Source organism: Staurois parvus, unplaced genomic scaffold (genome assembly GCF_062004578.1).
Source record: "Staurois parvus isolate SC_StPar_1 unplaced genomic scaffold, SC_StPar_1.0 ptg002270l, whole genome shotgun sequence".
Taxonomy (NCBI): domain Eukaryota; kingdom Metazoa; phylum Chordata; class Amphibia; order Anura; family Ranidae; genus Staurois; species Staurois parvus.
The window spans coordinates 2,848-19,148 of record NW_028320066.1 but is presented as its reverse complement, the minus strand read 5'-3'; the positions used below and the strand labels follow the sequence as shown (position 1 = coordinate 19,148).

Genomic DNA, 16,301 nt, shown 5'->3' with positions numbered 1-16,301 from the left:
TCTGCTGCCTGAACTGACACCAACCTATGACCCCAATGCTGATCCTCTGCTGCCTGAACTGACCCCGACCTCTGACCCCAATACTGATTCTCTGCTGCCTGAACTGACCCCGACTTATGACCTCACAAGTCTTCCACACATCAGGCTAGTCAGCACTAAAGACTTGCTGAGCCAATAAACAGGGCGCCGGAAGGTAAGTAACCTTTTATAACAGGTAAGTTATTCTTTACTGTGAGATGAACAGGTCATTTCAGATACAAAACAGACATTGGAAAATACTAATAACTGCAAAAAAGCAGAAAATGTCAGATTTATACATCAGGTGCCAACTGCCCAACAAGCAGCATTTCTTTATTTCCAGGTATCAAACCTTGAGAAGTCATGTCTATGGAGGCCAAGAGGAGGATCGGAATCGTTGGCTTTGGCCACGTCGGTGAGATTGATTTCCCGTACTTTACATCAATTCTTAATACAAATAGTACATTATAACCCAACGAGCAGCTTCAATAAAATTATAAAAATAAAATACAAATTAATTAATAAAAAATCATATAAATAATAATGAATTAACTAGAAGGCTGCCCACACCTACCCATATAAATGTGCTCAAAATCACACTAAACCGAATAACAATCGCCCATCAATCATATCCTCAAAACAATAACCAACCAAACGCTTCAAAATATAATAAATAGTCCCAATAATACAGCGAGTCTCTTCTCGTGTTTCTTCTTAACAATCACCAAATGATTGATTGGGTTCCCATAATGACTCCATACACCAGCACAGCCATGATTGCCACCTCACTCCCAGTGACAATGTGAGGACCCCGCCATTCACACCGTGTGGACCTAATGAGCCTGAACATGTTGTTGGATCCACTTCTCTCTTCCGGCACCTCCAGGTTAGCTCCATAGGTTCCCTGTGCTGCAATGCCAAGGCACTACTTCCCGCTGGCTGGCTGCTACAATATTCTTCACAACTTCATTGGTTACCCATGGTAACGGCGTTGGGCCACATTTCTGGCCAACTCCATATCATGATGAACCCTTTCATGGTGACCCCCTTCCATCTCCTCTCCATCCCCATTTAGTACAAGCCATGTTCTTTATAGTCCTTCCATGCACCCCTTTGTAGGAACCTCAGACCAGGCACAGTTCTAGTTCATCTCAGGCTGCTCAATGCATTCCTCTAGATAAGAAGAGTCGTTCATCAGAGACCAAATTTGACTTCTGTCACCCCAACAGAAAGGAGGCCACCTCCTCGGTACAGCTGCACACGGAGCAGCATTCCTTCCTCTATATTCCCATTGGAAGGATTGCCTCCCCTTATATTTATAGCCCTCCAACAAGGAGGCAGAGCCATGAACATGGGAGTGAGTAGACTTAACCCCTTCCTGACTCCCGGGGCAGCCAATTATACAAGAACTCACCAACACAGACTTTACTATAAGACGCCCCAACAGTACGCACCTCCTACACACAGCCCCATACACAACAAACTGCCAGCAACATTTTATCATCACATCAACTTCAGGGACAACATGTTCCCTTACTGCCTAATATATCCACCATTGTCAGATGTCATTGTCACCAGATAACCAATGTTATCAATTTGTCAGTGGTCAGAATGTTCTGGGTGGTCAGTGTATATATATATATACAGTGATGGGATTGTACAACAATACACGGGGTCATAGCCGATCCTTGAGAGAGTAAAAGGAAGGGGAAATCTGAAGGAAATCACATTGGTGCCGGTTCTCAGGGGATTTTCTTTGATCACAAATGGTTCAGTTTTGTTCTTTCAGGCCAATGATATCATTGATGAGTGTCTAGTGACAGGTCCTCTTCTCACTGACAGGCCATTATCTGGCCCAGAAGATTCTGGAAGAAGGAGACAAGGCTGGTCTGGAGCTGGCCTTCGTCTGGAACAGAACGATGAAGAAGATGGATGGGGTGATCGACCCTCGGCTACAACTTCACCGACTTTCCGAATTTCAGACACGGTAACACAAGCTGAGGGGATTTCATATCAATAAATAATAGATAGGAAGTTTAATACATAAATAGATCAATAAACATGACATTGATTACAATGGAGTCATCATATGACGTCACACAGGGGGTGTCCCCTGTAATATTGATCCTTTGTGTACATTCCGGAACATTCCAAAACACACCAGAAAATAAAATGAAGCTAAAAACACAGAAATCTCATAATAATTTGATTTCCTTCTTTTTCTCGTAAAAAGTTTTGTAGAATCTGTTACAGATCAATAACTTCTGATTACAGCCAGGCGGATCTGATTGTGGAAGTGGCTCACCCAGATATAACCCGAGATTATGGAGAACGCTTTGTGACTGCAGCCAATTTCATGGTAAAGAACATTTCTTGTATTGTCCGCTATGTCCCCTCCTCATAAAAGCTTCTTTCAGGTGAACGGGTCTAGCTTACTCACCCCCAATCACTCCAATGGAGGCAATTCTTCACTTTTGTGTCTCTGCCCCTCCCACAATGGGGAGATTACCCACCAGTAGTTGTGTCTCTGCCCCTCCCACAATGGGGAGATTACCCACCAGTAGTTGTGTCTCTGTCCCTCCCACAATGGGGAGATTTCCCCCCAGTAGTTGTGTCTCTGCCCCTCCCACAATGGGGAGATTACCCCCCAGTAGTTGTGTCTCTGCCCCTCCCACAATGGGGAGATTACCCACCAGTAGTTGTGTCTCTGTCCCTCCCACAATGGGGAGATTTCCCCCCAGTAGTTGTGTCTCTGCCCCTCCCACAATGGGGAGATTTCCCCCCAGTAGTTGTGTCTCTGCCCCTCCCACAATGGGGAGATTAACCCACAGTAGATTGTGTCTCTGCCCCTCCCACAATGGTGAGATTTCCCCCAGTAGTTGGTGTCTCTGCCCCTCCCCCAAGGGGGAGATTTCCCCCAGTAGTAGTGTCTCTGCCCCTCCCACAATGGTGAGATTTCCCCCAGTAGTTGGTGTCTCTGCCCCTCCCCCAAGGGGGAGATTTCCCCCAGTAGTAGTGTCTCTGCCCCTCCCACAATGGGGAGATTTCCCCCCAGTAGTTGTGTCTCTGCCCCTCCCACAATGGGGAGATTTCCCCCCAGTAGTTGTGTCTCTGCCCCTCCCACAATGGGGAGATTAACCCACAGTAGATTGTGTCTCTGCCCCTCCCACAATGGTGAGATTTCCCCCAGTAGTTGGTGTCTCTGCCCCTCTCACAATGGGGAGATTACCCACCAGTAGTTGTGTCTCTGCCCCTCCCACAAGGGGGAGATTTCCCCAGTAGTAGTGTCTCTGCCCCTCCCACAATGGGGAGATTTCCCCCCAGTAGATTGCAATGCTGTTCCCCATGGTATATGTACTTCCTGTATATGTCTAGATTGGATCCCCCACCGTTTTATCAGATCCCAACATTGAACACAGACTGAGGGAGACGGCGACAACATCTGGACACACATTGTACGTTCCGAGTGGTGCATTATGGGGAGGAGAAGATATCCAAAGAATGGCGGACCGTGGGACCCTTAAAGTGAGTAATGTGTGAACTTCCAATGTTCGGTGCCTTCCAAGGTTGGGAGATCCTGATACCTCCTGAAGGTCCATAAGAAGGCAAGGTCCCGTTTCCACCAAATGTGTCCATTAACATGCAAACTTTTGCCTGCGGGTGAAATGGAGTCAATGTGGAGGGCAGAATGATGGCGGTTCAGGGTGGATTTAGGGGCTTATTTATAAAGCAGTATGAATGTTGTATACGGATTTGTGTTCTTCATGTCTTTTCAGTTTTCCTTTTTGTGTTTTGTAAATTTTTTCGTTTTTTTTGGCCCCTTCACACCATTGTGGTGCTGGAAGATGTGGCGTGGTGTCATTTACTTTGGCGCATGTTCTTGGTGCCCTCGTGCTGCAGCACATTGAGTCTACAGGGCGATGTGCAATCCCACATGTGCGGTTTTTGGTGCTTTGCAGTGCGTTGGGCAGCCTCTTCCAAGGACTGAGCTAACGACCATCAGCAACCAGCAGTGGAGGGGCCTGGGGGGGGGGGCTGGGGGGCTGATAGGCGGGGGGGGGGGAGCTCTGTCTGCATCTGACAATGATAGCAACTCGGACATTAGAAGAAGACAATTGGCATTCATTGTTGTGTGGTATCATGAATCATGAACACGATCTCACATGTTCTCCATCACAGATCACATCAAACTATTTCTTGTGTTTTTTGGTGATTTGATTTTTTCATGTTACTGTGTCTTTAAATCTTTTCATGTTCCCTTTTTGTGCGCTCCACTTGTTTCCCTTGTCTGTCCAAAAAGAGAATAAATTGATGAATTGTAACAGAATTAATAACTTCACCCATTGATTGATCACAGAGCTCATTGATTGGTCACAGAATTTATTGATTAATTACAGATCTCATTGATTACAGAGCTCATTGATTACAGAGCTCATTGATTGGTCACAGAATTTATTGATTGGTCACAGAATTTATTGATTGGTCACCACAGTAGAGAGCATAAGTGTGAACTGCCCCCAGATTGAATTGTGGGGTGTAGGTCAGAGAGGGACAGATGACATCATAGATGATACAATGCAGACAATTCTCCTTCGGGAACTATTTTTTTCTCTCTAATAGGGTCTGAGGATCACCATGACAAAACACCCGGATAGTTTTCAGCTGAAGGGTGAACTGGCAGAGAAGAATCGAGTTGTTGACGGTCGGACGATTCTTTATGAAGGTCCAGTGCGTGGCTTGTGCCCTGTGGCCCCCAATAACGTCAACACAATGGCTGCTGCATGTATGGCTGCCCACACGCTAGGATTTGACCATGTAATCGGTGTACTGGTGGCTGATCCCAGGTGAGGAGATCTGTGGAGATCATCCAACAGAAAAACAAAACGGAACTTGGGCCAATTTAATTCTCAATTCTGGCTGGAGATGAGAAGGGTTAGGATCTCTGCCAGGTCCCTGTTGGGCCCCTTTCCTGGGAGAGTAATCATGAGAAAAAGTGACAGGAAACCTTCTCAATGGGGAGATGGCCAAAAAAATCTGAGCTTCTATCTCTTCCTCATTCTGTTGATAAAAGAAGGTGTTGGGTGGGGTTCCCCATAATGCCGTGAGTGGCATGGCTGGATGGATTCAGTATGGACTGTAGTGACAACCAGAAGTTGTATTTCCAGAGTGTTGTCAGTTGCTGTGTACCATAGCACAAAAACTACACTGAAATAATCACATTATTAGCACAAGTTGTCTGATTATCATAAGTCTTCTATCCAGAGAAATCTCCCCCCAGCTGTCTGTGTCTTTGCCCCCCCTGCCCCCGCCCTGCCCCACCCCGCTCCACTGTCAGAATACAATGTCCCGCTGAAGGGAATCCTCCATTCATCTCTTTGGGTGGATGTTATGGCACCTACACCATAACGCCATGGGCCTTCAATTTATTCTGAGACGAGTTCCTTTTCCATACTCCTAACCTTCACATCCGCCATTTTCCATCATTTTCCGTTTTATGAATAATTTGGATCATCCAGAGTCATTTGATAACTCTCATTAATATATCTGATTGATTGCAGTATCCCTGACTGGCACTTGGTGGACATAGAAGTGACGGGGGCAAGAAACAAGGAAACTGGTCAAGTTTTCAGCGTTACCACAAAGAGATGTAACCCAGCAGAAGTGGGCCATGTGACTGGCAGCGCCACCTTCCTGTCATTCTGGAGCAGCCTCTTGGGTGAGCACCTGTCTGGGCAATAAGCAGAGTCATGTGTTAGAATGAATGAGATGAATATTTAGGATCAATCCTCGATGTTGGTGTGACTCCTACATTACCATGTGTGGTGCCGCCATTTGCCCGTGTTAGTGTGATGTGTGCCATGTGACTGGCAGCGCCACCTTCCTGTCATTCTGGAGCAGCCTCTTGGGTGAGCACCTGTCTGGGCAATAAGCAGAGTCATGTGTTAGAGAGTTTATAACTAGGAATGAATGAGATGAATATTTAGGATCACTCCTCGATGTTGGTGTGACTCCTACATTACCATGTGTGGTGCCGCCATGTGCCCGTGTTGGGGTGATGTGTGCCATGTGACTGGCAGCGCCACCTTCCTGTCATTCTGGAGCAGCCTCTTGGGTGAGCACCTGTCTGGGCAATAAGCAGAGTCATGTGTTAGAATGAATGAGATGAATATTTAGGATCACTCCTCGATGTTGGTGTGACTCCTACATTACCATGTGTGGTGCCGCCATGTGCCCGTGTTGGGGTGATGTGTGCTATGTGAAGCCCAATGTGCTAAGGCAGCCCGCTGCATTGTACTAGGATAATGTCCAGGTAGAAGACATACTGTTGTGCTCAGCGCATGAATCTAACGTTTGGCCTCCCTCTGACATTGTACTGCTAAAATGCTTTCCATATTCTGGGCACGGGATTGTTCATAAGGAAACCGAGGATCCAGACCTCCTGCTGCATCATGGCAGTTCCTTACTGGGGTATGTGAATACACAACGGGGGGAATTCAATAAAGCCGCGTTGCTTTTTGGGTGTTTTTGCTCTTGATAATGCGTTGCGCCTAATTCAAACAACACCTGCAACAGTTTGATTCTGACAGCGACTCGTGTTCTAATTTGCTCGTCTTCTACATTCTGGCGCAACACCTACACCAAAATCAAAATAAAATACCAACAGTTCGTATCTTCCAAAAGTGGAGCTAATTAGGACCAACTTTCTTTTGGCTTAGAAAGGCAGATTTTGCAAAAGTGTCTCACAAGCAATCTAAAAGTGGCGCGGCATGCGCAAAATTCAAATGCAAGTTCTAAGCTGGTCCATGACTTTGATGCATCACTTTTGGAATGCATTCGAGACACTTTCACAAAGTCCATCTGTGTGGGTCTGTATAAATTCCTGGGAATGTGCTTTGATTCGGTTCACCACTTCATCATCAGAATCCCATCATTGGCATCAAAAGAACAGCAATCACTTTTAAGGTAGGATCTCCAAAGGCTTCGTGCACCAGTACTGTTGTATTCTTTTCTGAACCCTCCGAAGTCAGAGATTTAAAACCAACATCTAGTATTGTAAGAATGAATACATGTCATGTTGATTGTTCCATGACGGGTGTCATTGTATATTAGGACAGAAGTAGTCGCCTATATACTGTATATCAGGAGGTCTTCTAGACGTTCAGCTCATCAGCGACTCCAGAACTCCCCCAATGTGTCTGCACAGATTTCTGCAAAATACAGATGAATTGAGAATAAGTTGTTTGGTAAAGTGCGCGGTTCTGCGAATGGCACTGCAAACGGCAGCATCTAGTTGTACAAACGACTTACAAGTAGGGATGAGCCTGTGGTTGTGTCTGAACGCAATGATACCTTGGCTGATCGGGGGACAAATGCCCATTTATCTGTTTGGCAGGTCTGAATATCATGTATAATAGAGATATTACTGCTACTATTATATACAACAGATTACCACGGCCAATGACTGTTAGGGACCACAGAGGGTGCAGCACCACTCATTAACGACCAGTGACATCATTGGCCCCATTCACTTTCATGGCCATGTACACAAAGGAGTTGGGGATAGTTAAATAAAATGGCATGAGGTCCTCCCCCCCCCCCCCATAATTCATACTGGACCCTTCAGGCCTGATATGGATTTAAAGGGGGAACCCCATGCAAGACTCAACCATATATGGGCGTAGCATCATATGGTCATTGACTTCCCCATGGCTCACATGACATCACTGGCTATGTATGGATGTCCATTTATGACAAAATAATAGATTACATTTTTTAAAATTTCACCCAAATATTTGTATTTATATTAAAAAAAAGCATCTCCACTTACATTCACCATTCCAATAACATCTTAAAAATAAAGAAGTGCCTAACAGATGTCCTTTACATAATAGATATCAATACGAAGAAATTCGTACTGTGGAGAGTCAGCTCAGGGGGGGGGGGGGTAATTGTAGATGGCAGGCGCCTCCCCCTCAGCCCCACTTATTAATCAGCTGAGCAGAGAGTGCGGGGTTGTTGGTTTTTGGTGGTTTCTGGAGACCTGCAAGCGGCCTGGAGAGACCCGATGGGCTGAGATTTACCTGCTGGGGGAGCCGGCCTCATAGTGGGACTTTGAATACTGTGAGCATGCTGGGAGTTCTATATAGTGGACTGTACATGGTACTGATTGTACTGTCTTTTCTGAGCTGAACGGGTGTAATATGTGCTGTCTGTCTGTTCCCTCTGTACAGAGCTCTGTGTTGCTTGTCAACACAGGGCTTTGAGCTGTGATTGGACACGGCTGATCAGCAGGTCTCCGCCATGAATCATTGGCTAAAATCTGCAGATGAAATGGATAAGCAGTCATTGCTGGTTTAGGCACAGAGACCCCAAATCTGTCTCCGGGTCCCCCAGGTCTCAGAGTCTGTGTGTTTTGGGCAGACATGGACTTGAATCCAAAGTAAAACTCCAAAGGTCCCCCCCCCAGGCCCACAGCAAAGAATAGAGCCCCCTCAGATGCCAGGGCCATGGTCAGGAGGTAAGAGGCTAGCCTGCAGTCCCTTCCAAAAGCCCCCATCCCGGTTGGGTATGTCCCTGGGTGGTACGCCTTTTATTTTGTAAGGAAATGTACCAAGATGACGTAGACTGAGAGGTGTATTATATATATTTATTGCGGGTGTAACACCCTCCAGGTTAGTTAGGTAGCTTTTTGTTAGATAGCGTCTGAGTAGCAACCTGGGGATGAGTCAGCCTGGGAATGAGGTAGAGAGGTTACCTCAGGGTAGGCTGGGAGGTTCTACCAGGTCAGGGCTTCTGGAGCCCTCCCACCTTTCCATAAACCTGAGAATTTTCTGGAAGAGGGGTGGAGGAGGGGAGGAGGCCCTTATCTGCATGTTTGTGGAGCACCGGCTAATCCCCTGGCAGGAGGCTGGGCATGGTGACCAAGGCAACCCTCAAATGTGTCAGAGCCTGGGGGGAGGTGTGCGGAGTCAGATGGAAGATGGATTGAGGAAGACTGGAATGTGGAGCCTGGGAGGGGGAATGTCAGCTTCCATCTGAGGATTCTCACATGATTGACAGATAATAAGAAATAATCATTCCCAGCTCTCTCTCTCTTCTGCAGGATGTACAGGTCACGGAGGACGAGTCTACCTGTGCTAAGAATGGACCTCGTTTTCCAACACTGCTGCAAAAATCAACCTGTTATCGAAAACCCAAATCTGCCTGATGGTGAGACAGAGGAGGATGATGGGAAAGTATCACAATAAATGGGGCAGAACCTGCACACGGCCAACCATGGCCTCTCTGTTATGTATGTCATAAGGTCATGTATGAGAAGGTCATGTATGAGAAGGTCATGTTATGTATGGGAATGCGATGTATGTCATGTATGAGAAGGTCATGTATGTCATCAGATCACATATGAGGAGGTAATGTATAACAAGAGCTAGAATGAGAAGGTCATGTATGTCAGAAAGTCATGTATGAGAAGGTCATGTGTGTCAAAAGATCATATTTTATTATTATTATACAGGATTTATATAGTGCCAACAGCGCTTTACAATGTGATATATGAGAAGGTCATGTGTGTCCTAAGGTCATGTATGAGAAGGTCATGTGTGTCCTAAGGTCATGTATGAGAAGGTCATGTGTGTCCTAAGGTCATGTATGAGAAGGTCATGTGTGTCCTAAGGTCATGTATGAGAAGGTCATGTGTGTCCTAAGGTCATGTTTGAGAAGGTCATGTGTGTCCTAAGGTCATGTATGAGAAGGTCATGTGTGTCCTAAGGTCATGTATGAGAAGGTCATGTGTGTCCTAAGGTCATGTATGAGAAGGTCATGTGTGTCCTAAGGTCATATATGAGAAGGTCATGTGTGTCCTAAGGTCATGTATGAGAAGGTCATGTGTGTCCTAAGGTCATGTATGAGAAGGTCATGTGTGTCCTAAGGTCATGTTTGAGAAGGTCATGTGTGTCCTAAGGTCATGTATGAGAAGGTCATGTGTGTCCTAAGGTCATGTATGAGAAGGTCATGTGTGTCCTAAGGTCATGTTTGAGAAGGTCATGTGTGTCCTAAGGTCATGTATGAGAAGGTCATGTGTGTCCTAAGGTCATGTATGAGAAGGTCATGTGTGTGTTATATATCATTAGCTGTAACCGTTTACCTGCCACATTCCTCGTACACGGCTGGAAATCACCAGATTCTCTCATGTGTCATATCAGAGGCTGGATTTCTATGCACAGCTTTCCTACACGGCTCGCTCATTGCCCCAAACCCTGACAAGGTGACCACACGGGTGGCTGTGTCCACGGATCTTTTGGGCTGCTATCAGTTCCTATGGACTTTTCAGTATGTATTATTCCTTGTAGAGGCCAACTCCACCCTAATACCAATCACAAACAGTGGTGTGACCCTCCAATGGACCATTCATAATGCTGAATGCAGAGACAATTGAGTCCAGCTGTAAGTGTGTCTCCTCCATTATGGTCAGTGACGACATGTGGATAATCATCAGTATGTAACAAAGGAATCTTTCAGGTTCCTTACAGGGTCCCTTGGGGGGTCTAAGAACCCAAAGGGGACTCAACCGCCTCCTTCATAGGTGCTGCCTTAATAAATATATTGTTTGAGTGCCTTCCGGTATATGGCAGCACCAAAGTGAAATCTGAAAGGTTCTAAGAAAGCCTTTAACCAGTTCACAGGAGAGGATTGGTTCACCGATAAATCGTCCGCTACATCCCATCTGCCACGTTCATCGATCTACAGATCAATCAGGCCACACATCATGTAAATCCTCCGCTCACAGGAGAGGATTGGTTCACCGATAAATCGTCCGCTACATCCCATCTGCCACATTCATCGATCTACAGATCAATCAGACCTACAGATCAATCAGACCTACAGATCAATCAATCAGACCTACAGATCAATCAATCAGACCTACAGATCAATCAGACCTACAGATCAATCAGACCTACAGATCAATCAGACCTACAGATCAATCAATCAGACCTACAGATCAATCAGACCTACAGATCAATCAATCAGACCTACAGATCAATCAATCAGACCTACAGATCAATCAGACCTACAGATCAATCAGACCTACAGATCAATCAGACCTACAGATCAATCAATCAGACCTACAGATCAATCAGACCTACAGATCAATCAATCAGACCTACAGATCAATCAATCAGACCTACAGATCAATCAGACCTACAGATCAATCAGACCTACAGATCAATCAATCAGACCTACAGACCAATCAATCAGACCTACAGATCAATCAGACCTACAAATCAATCAATCAGACGTACAGATCAATCAATCAGACCTACAGATCAATCAGACTTACAGATCAATCAGACCTACAGATCAATCAGACCTACAGATCAATCAATCAGACCTACAGATCAATCAATCAGACCTACAGATCAATCAGACCTACAGATCAATCAGACCTACAGATCAATCAATCAGACCTACAGATCAATCAGACCTACAGATCAATCAGACCTACAGATCAATCAATCAGACCTACAGATCAATCAATCAGACCTACAGATCAATCAATCAGACCTACAGATCAATCAGACCTACGGATCAATCAGACCTACGGATCAATCAGACCTACAGATCAATCAGACCTACAGATCAATCAGACCTACAGATCAATCAATCAGACCTACGGATCAATCAGACCTACAGATCAATCAATCAGACCTACAGACCAATCAATCAGACCTACAGATCAATCAGACCTACGGATCAATCAGACCTACAGATCAATCAATCAGACCTACAGATCAATCAATCAGACCTACAGATCAATCAGACCTACAGATCAATCAGACCTACAGATCAATCAATCAGACCTACAGATCAATCAATCAGACCTACAGATCAATCAGACCTACAGATCAATCAGACCTACAGATCAATCAATCAGACCTACAGACCAATCAATCAGACCTACAGATCAATCAATCAGACCTACAGATCAATCAATCAGACCTACAGATCAATCAGACCTACAGATCAATCAGACCTACAGATCAATCAATCAGACCTACAGATCAATCAGACCTACAGATCAATCAGACCTACAGATCAATCAGACCTACAGACCAATCAATCAGACCTCTTACTGGGGAATGCTGAAGGTGAATTTAGATCTTTCTAGAACTGTAAATCTAGTAAAAGGCAGAAATAGTAGAGAAGGTTCTGACTGCTCAATCCAGAGAAATATTATGAATGTTTATTGATTTCATATACATAAGAATGTTTACAGATAATTGCTGTTTTCTCCTTTTTTTGTCTTGCTCACCATTTATTCTTTGATTATATAATTGCTGTTACTGACGTATTTGGTTTATTAGATTACAAAACGTAATTCTCATATAATAAAATGAATAAAGACACATTTTTCATGTTGTAATGCCCCAGAAGCCTCGATTTCTCTGCAGGCAATTAGTGAGGTGCAGTTCCCACAAATAGCCACTAGATGTCAGAGCTTGGCACTGCTGTCCATAGAGCTGCAGGGAAAACATTGGAGAGGAAACTTTATTTCGGAGAAATCGAGAAACTTACAACTTCCCAATGAAAATACATTGTGACCACCTGGGGTGTGAACTCAAATGTAAGGTCACCAGGGGGTTCACTCCACCCCAGTTCTGCCTTTTCGGGGCTCACTTCTATTCAAAACAGAAAATGTTCACAGCAATCAGCTTCCCTCGCAGGGGTTTCCACCATCAATACAAAACTCATAACGTTCAGCCTCGCGGCTCTATTTACCAGGACCATTACCCGGACTGGGGCCGCTGTCTGTCCTGTCCCAGACATGCACCCCCTCTGGCCTCCTCCTTTCAATGACATGGACTCCTGAGGAGGGAGGGGCCCTGAACTCTGGACAGGTCCCGGCAGATATCTGTCACGACTTCACCCCCAGACCACGCCCACAGCGACTAGCTAACTGAGGCCGTGACTTGGGGTAAGAGGGAATAAAGGGGACTGAACTCAGAATATATAAACCGTATATAAGATCAGCCGTGATATCCTTCCACAGCTGCACTACCTCTGCCCACCACCGGGGGGAGACTCCACTCCAATCCAGAGGGCTGACCACACACTGGCAGATAAAAATCTTACATACAATCTGGTGCACTGATTAGAATTGAGGAGCAGCTTAGCAATCACACCCTTCTAGGGTCCCTACAGCTTGAACCCCGGTGTTATCACCCTTTCACTGTCCACACACCCCACACCAGACACACCCCTCCCCCACACACCCCCACACCAGACACACCCCTCCCCCCACACCAGACACACCCCAAACGATAGCCTGCCACCACCCAACAGTTTATCCGCAGAACGGTCTGCTGGGACACCCCACACACACAGATCTCCGTCTGGCCAATCTGTTACCTTTACAATCTGCCCACACACAGTGCAATTGCATACAGATTGGCAATGAGCTGACCGAGCGTTTAAAGGCCCTAAAATACAATCCAATCCCATCTCTCCGGAGATCTGAGCCCGAGCTTCAATACACAGAAGTCACTTATTAATTTTAAGATTTAATATCCCGAAAGACTACAGGAGGCCCGGAGCTCAGACTTCTCTACAGGAAAGTGTTGGGGATACAACAGCCTGTACTGTACAGTATTGTGTGTTCATATCACCTGACCAGCAGGTGGCACTCTACACTAAGGTCACCAGTTGTGCATATGTGTAAGACTTGTTGGTTCTCTCTCTTCTCTCTCTCTATAACCAAGATGTCTGCTGAAATGTTTTGTATGTTTGCAACTGAAGCCACACAAGTAAACCAAGTTCTGCCTCATCACAAGCTACCAGTGTCTTCTCTAACACATAACCAGCAGAAACTTCACAATATATTTAAATGGCATTCCTAGTAGGGGCCCTCCCACCCCCATCCCGGGCCCCATAGCAGTCGTGGGGGCTACAATGGCCTATAAAATGCAGGTGAGGGCCAGCATGCTTGCTTGTCTAGATTTGATTCTGGCCACCATTCACCCCTTCACCATTCACCCCTTCACTATTCACCCCTTCACCATTCACCCCTTCACTATTCACCCCTTCACCATTCACCCCTTCACCATTCACCCCTTCACCATTCACTCCTTCACCATTCAGCCCTTCACCATTCACTCCTTCACCATTCACCCCTTCACCATTCACCCCTTCACTATTCAGCCCTTCACCATTCACCCCTTCACCATTCACCCCTTCACCATTCACCCCTTCACCATTCACTCCTTCACCATTCACCCCTTCACCATTCACTATTCACCCCTTCACCATTCACCCCTTCACCATTCACCCCTTCACCATTCACTTCTTCACTATTCACCCCTTCACCATTCACCCCTTCACCATTCACCCCTTCACCATTCACCCCTTCACCATTCACCCCTTCACCATTCACTCCTTCACCATTCAGCCCTTCACCATTCACTCCTTCACCATTCACCCAGCACATTGAGGTAAGTTATAAGTATCACCAGCAGCGGGAAGAATGAGGCCAGAGCCTCTCATCACATCCTCCAATGGGGCACGAAGGAGCATCATGGGAAGAGTTCAGCAAATCACAGAGCTCCCCTCTACTAGCCTTCCTCAATGGCACAGTCCCACCGGCAAATGTGAATCACCCAACAGGTGAATGTGAATAACGTAACAGGTGAATGTGAATAACGTAACAGGTGAATGTGAATAACGTAACAGGTGAATGTGAATCACCCAACCAGTGAATGTGAATCACCCAACCAGCGAATGTGAATCACCCAACCAGTGAATGTGAATCACCCAACCAGCGAATGTGAATCACCCAACCAGCGAATGTGCTGTTTAGAACACCAACCCTCTCTGCTTTATCAGTGTGTGGCAGTAAAGCCTGACACAGTTCATGGCGGAGTCCTTCTTTATTATCTATGAGCTCCGCAGGAAGAATTCCAGTTCAGTGTTTATAGTACACAAGGAGCGTTCCCTCCATTCACCTTCATCACATGTGAGCTGGAACCAGTATAGCTCCTCCCCCTCCATATATATATATATATACAGACACACCGAGAGCAAATCAGACTGCCCCAGATACAGACACCAAGGTGAGTGACCTCCATCACTGCCCTCAATGACTAGTCCTGGACCATGCACAGTCCCACTTCTGTCCCGGATGCCGGGTGTCATTCTCGGTATCTGTCCCCATTCTGTATGTATGGACTCTGCACAGTTCCACTCCTCCTGTCCCGGATGCCGGGTGTCATTCTCGGTATCTGTCCCCATTCTGTATGTATGGACTCTGCACAGTCCCACTTCTCCTGTCCCGGATGCCGGGTGTCATTCTCGATATCTGTCCCTATTCTGTATGTATGGACTCTGCACAGTCCCACTTCTCCTGTCCTGGATGCCGGGTGTCATTCTCGGTATCTGTCCCCATTCTGTATGTATGGACTCTGCACAGTCCCACTTCTCCCATCCTGGATGTCGGGTGTCATTCTCGGTATCTGTCCCCATTCTGTATGTATGGACTCTGCACAGTCCCACTTCTCCTGTCCTGGATGCCGGGTGTCATTCTCGGTACCTGTCCCTATTCTGTATGTATGGACCATGCACAGTCCCACTTCTCCTGTCCCGGATGCCGGGTGTCATTCTCGGTACCTGTCCCTATTCTGTATGTATGGACCATGCACAGTCCCACTTCTCCTGTCCCGGATGCCGGGTGTCATTCTCAGTATCTCCTCTTATTCTATATGTATGGACTCTGCACAGTCCCACTCCTCCTGTCCCGGATGCCGGGTGTCATTCTCGGTATCTGTCCCCATTCTGTATGTATGGACTCTGCACAGTCCCACTTCTCCTGTCCCGGATGTCGGGTGTCATTCTCGGTATCTGTCCCCATTCTGTATGTATGGACTCTGCACAGTCCCACTTCTCCTGTCCCGGATGCCGGGTGTCATTCTCGGTATCTGTCCCCATTCTGTATGTATGGACTCTGCACAGTCCCACTTCTCCCGTCCCGGATGCCGGGTGGAATTCTCGGTATCTGTCCCCATTCTGTATGTATGGACTCTGCACAGTCCCACTTCTCCTGTCCCGGATGCCGGGTGTCATTCTCAGTATCTCCTCTTATTCTATATGTATGGACTCTGCACAGTCCCACTTCTCCTGTCCCGGATGCCGGGTGTCATTCTCGGTATCTGTCCCCATTCTGTATGTATGGACTCTGCACAGTCCCACTTCTCCTGTCCCGGATGCCGGGTGTCATTCTTGGTATCTGTCCCTAT

At 46.3% G+C, this 16,301-nt stretch overlaps 1 protein-coding gene across 1 annotated transcript; it reads left to right on the top strand.

Moving 5' to 3' along the window:
• The first annotated feature begins 342 nt into the window (after positions 1–342).
• On the top strand, positions 343–9,292 carry LOC149431418 (aspartate dehydrogenase domain-containing protein-like). The gene is made up of 7 exons (XM_089665620.1): positions 343–433; positions 1,861–2,005; positions 2,293–2,377; positions 3,394–3,543; positions 4,639–4,862; positions 5,577–5,734; positions 9,122–9,292. Exons 1-7 carry the CDS (start codon positions 382–384, stop codon positions 9,157–9,159), a joined length of 852 nt encoding a protein of 283 aa, XP_089521746.1. The 5' UTR covers positions 343–381; the 3' UTR covers positions 9,160–9,292.
• The last annotated feature ends 7,009 nt before the right edge of the window (positions 9,293–16,301 follow it).

What these genes read in the sequence shown, in the direction of transcription:
- LOC149431418 (XM_089665620.1), top strand. Translation starts at nt 382, where the DNA reads ATGTCTATGGAGGCCAAGAGGAGGATCGGAATCGTTGGCTTTGGCCAC. An exon ending in TGACTGCAGCCAATTTCATG is followed by an intron (nt 2,378 to 3,393) that starts GTAAAGAACATT and finishes GTATATGTCTAG; the next exon opens with ATTGGATCCCCCACCGTTTT. An exon ending in ATTCTGGAGCAGCCTCTTGG is followed by an intron (nt 5,735 to 9,121) that starts GTGAGCACCTGT and finishes TCTCTTCTGCAG; the next exon opens with GATGTACAGGTCACGGAGGA.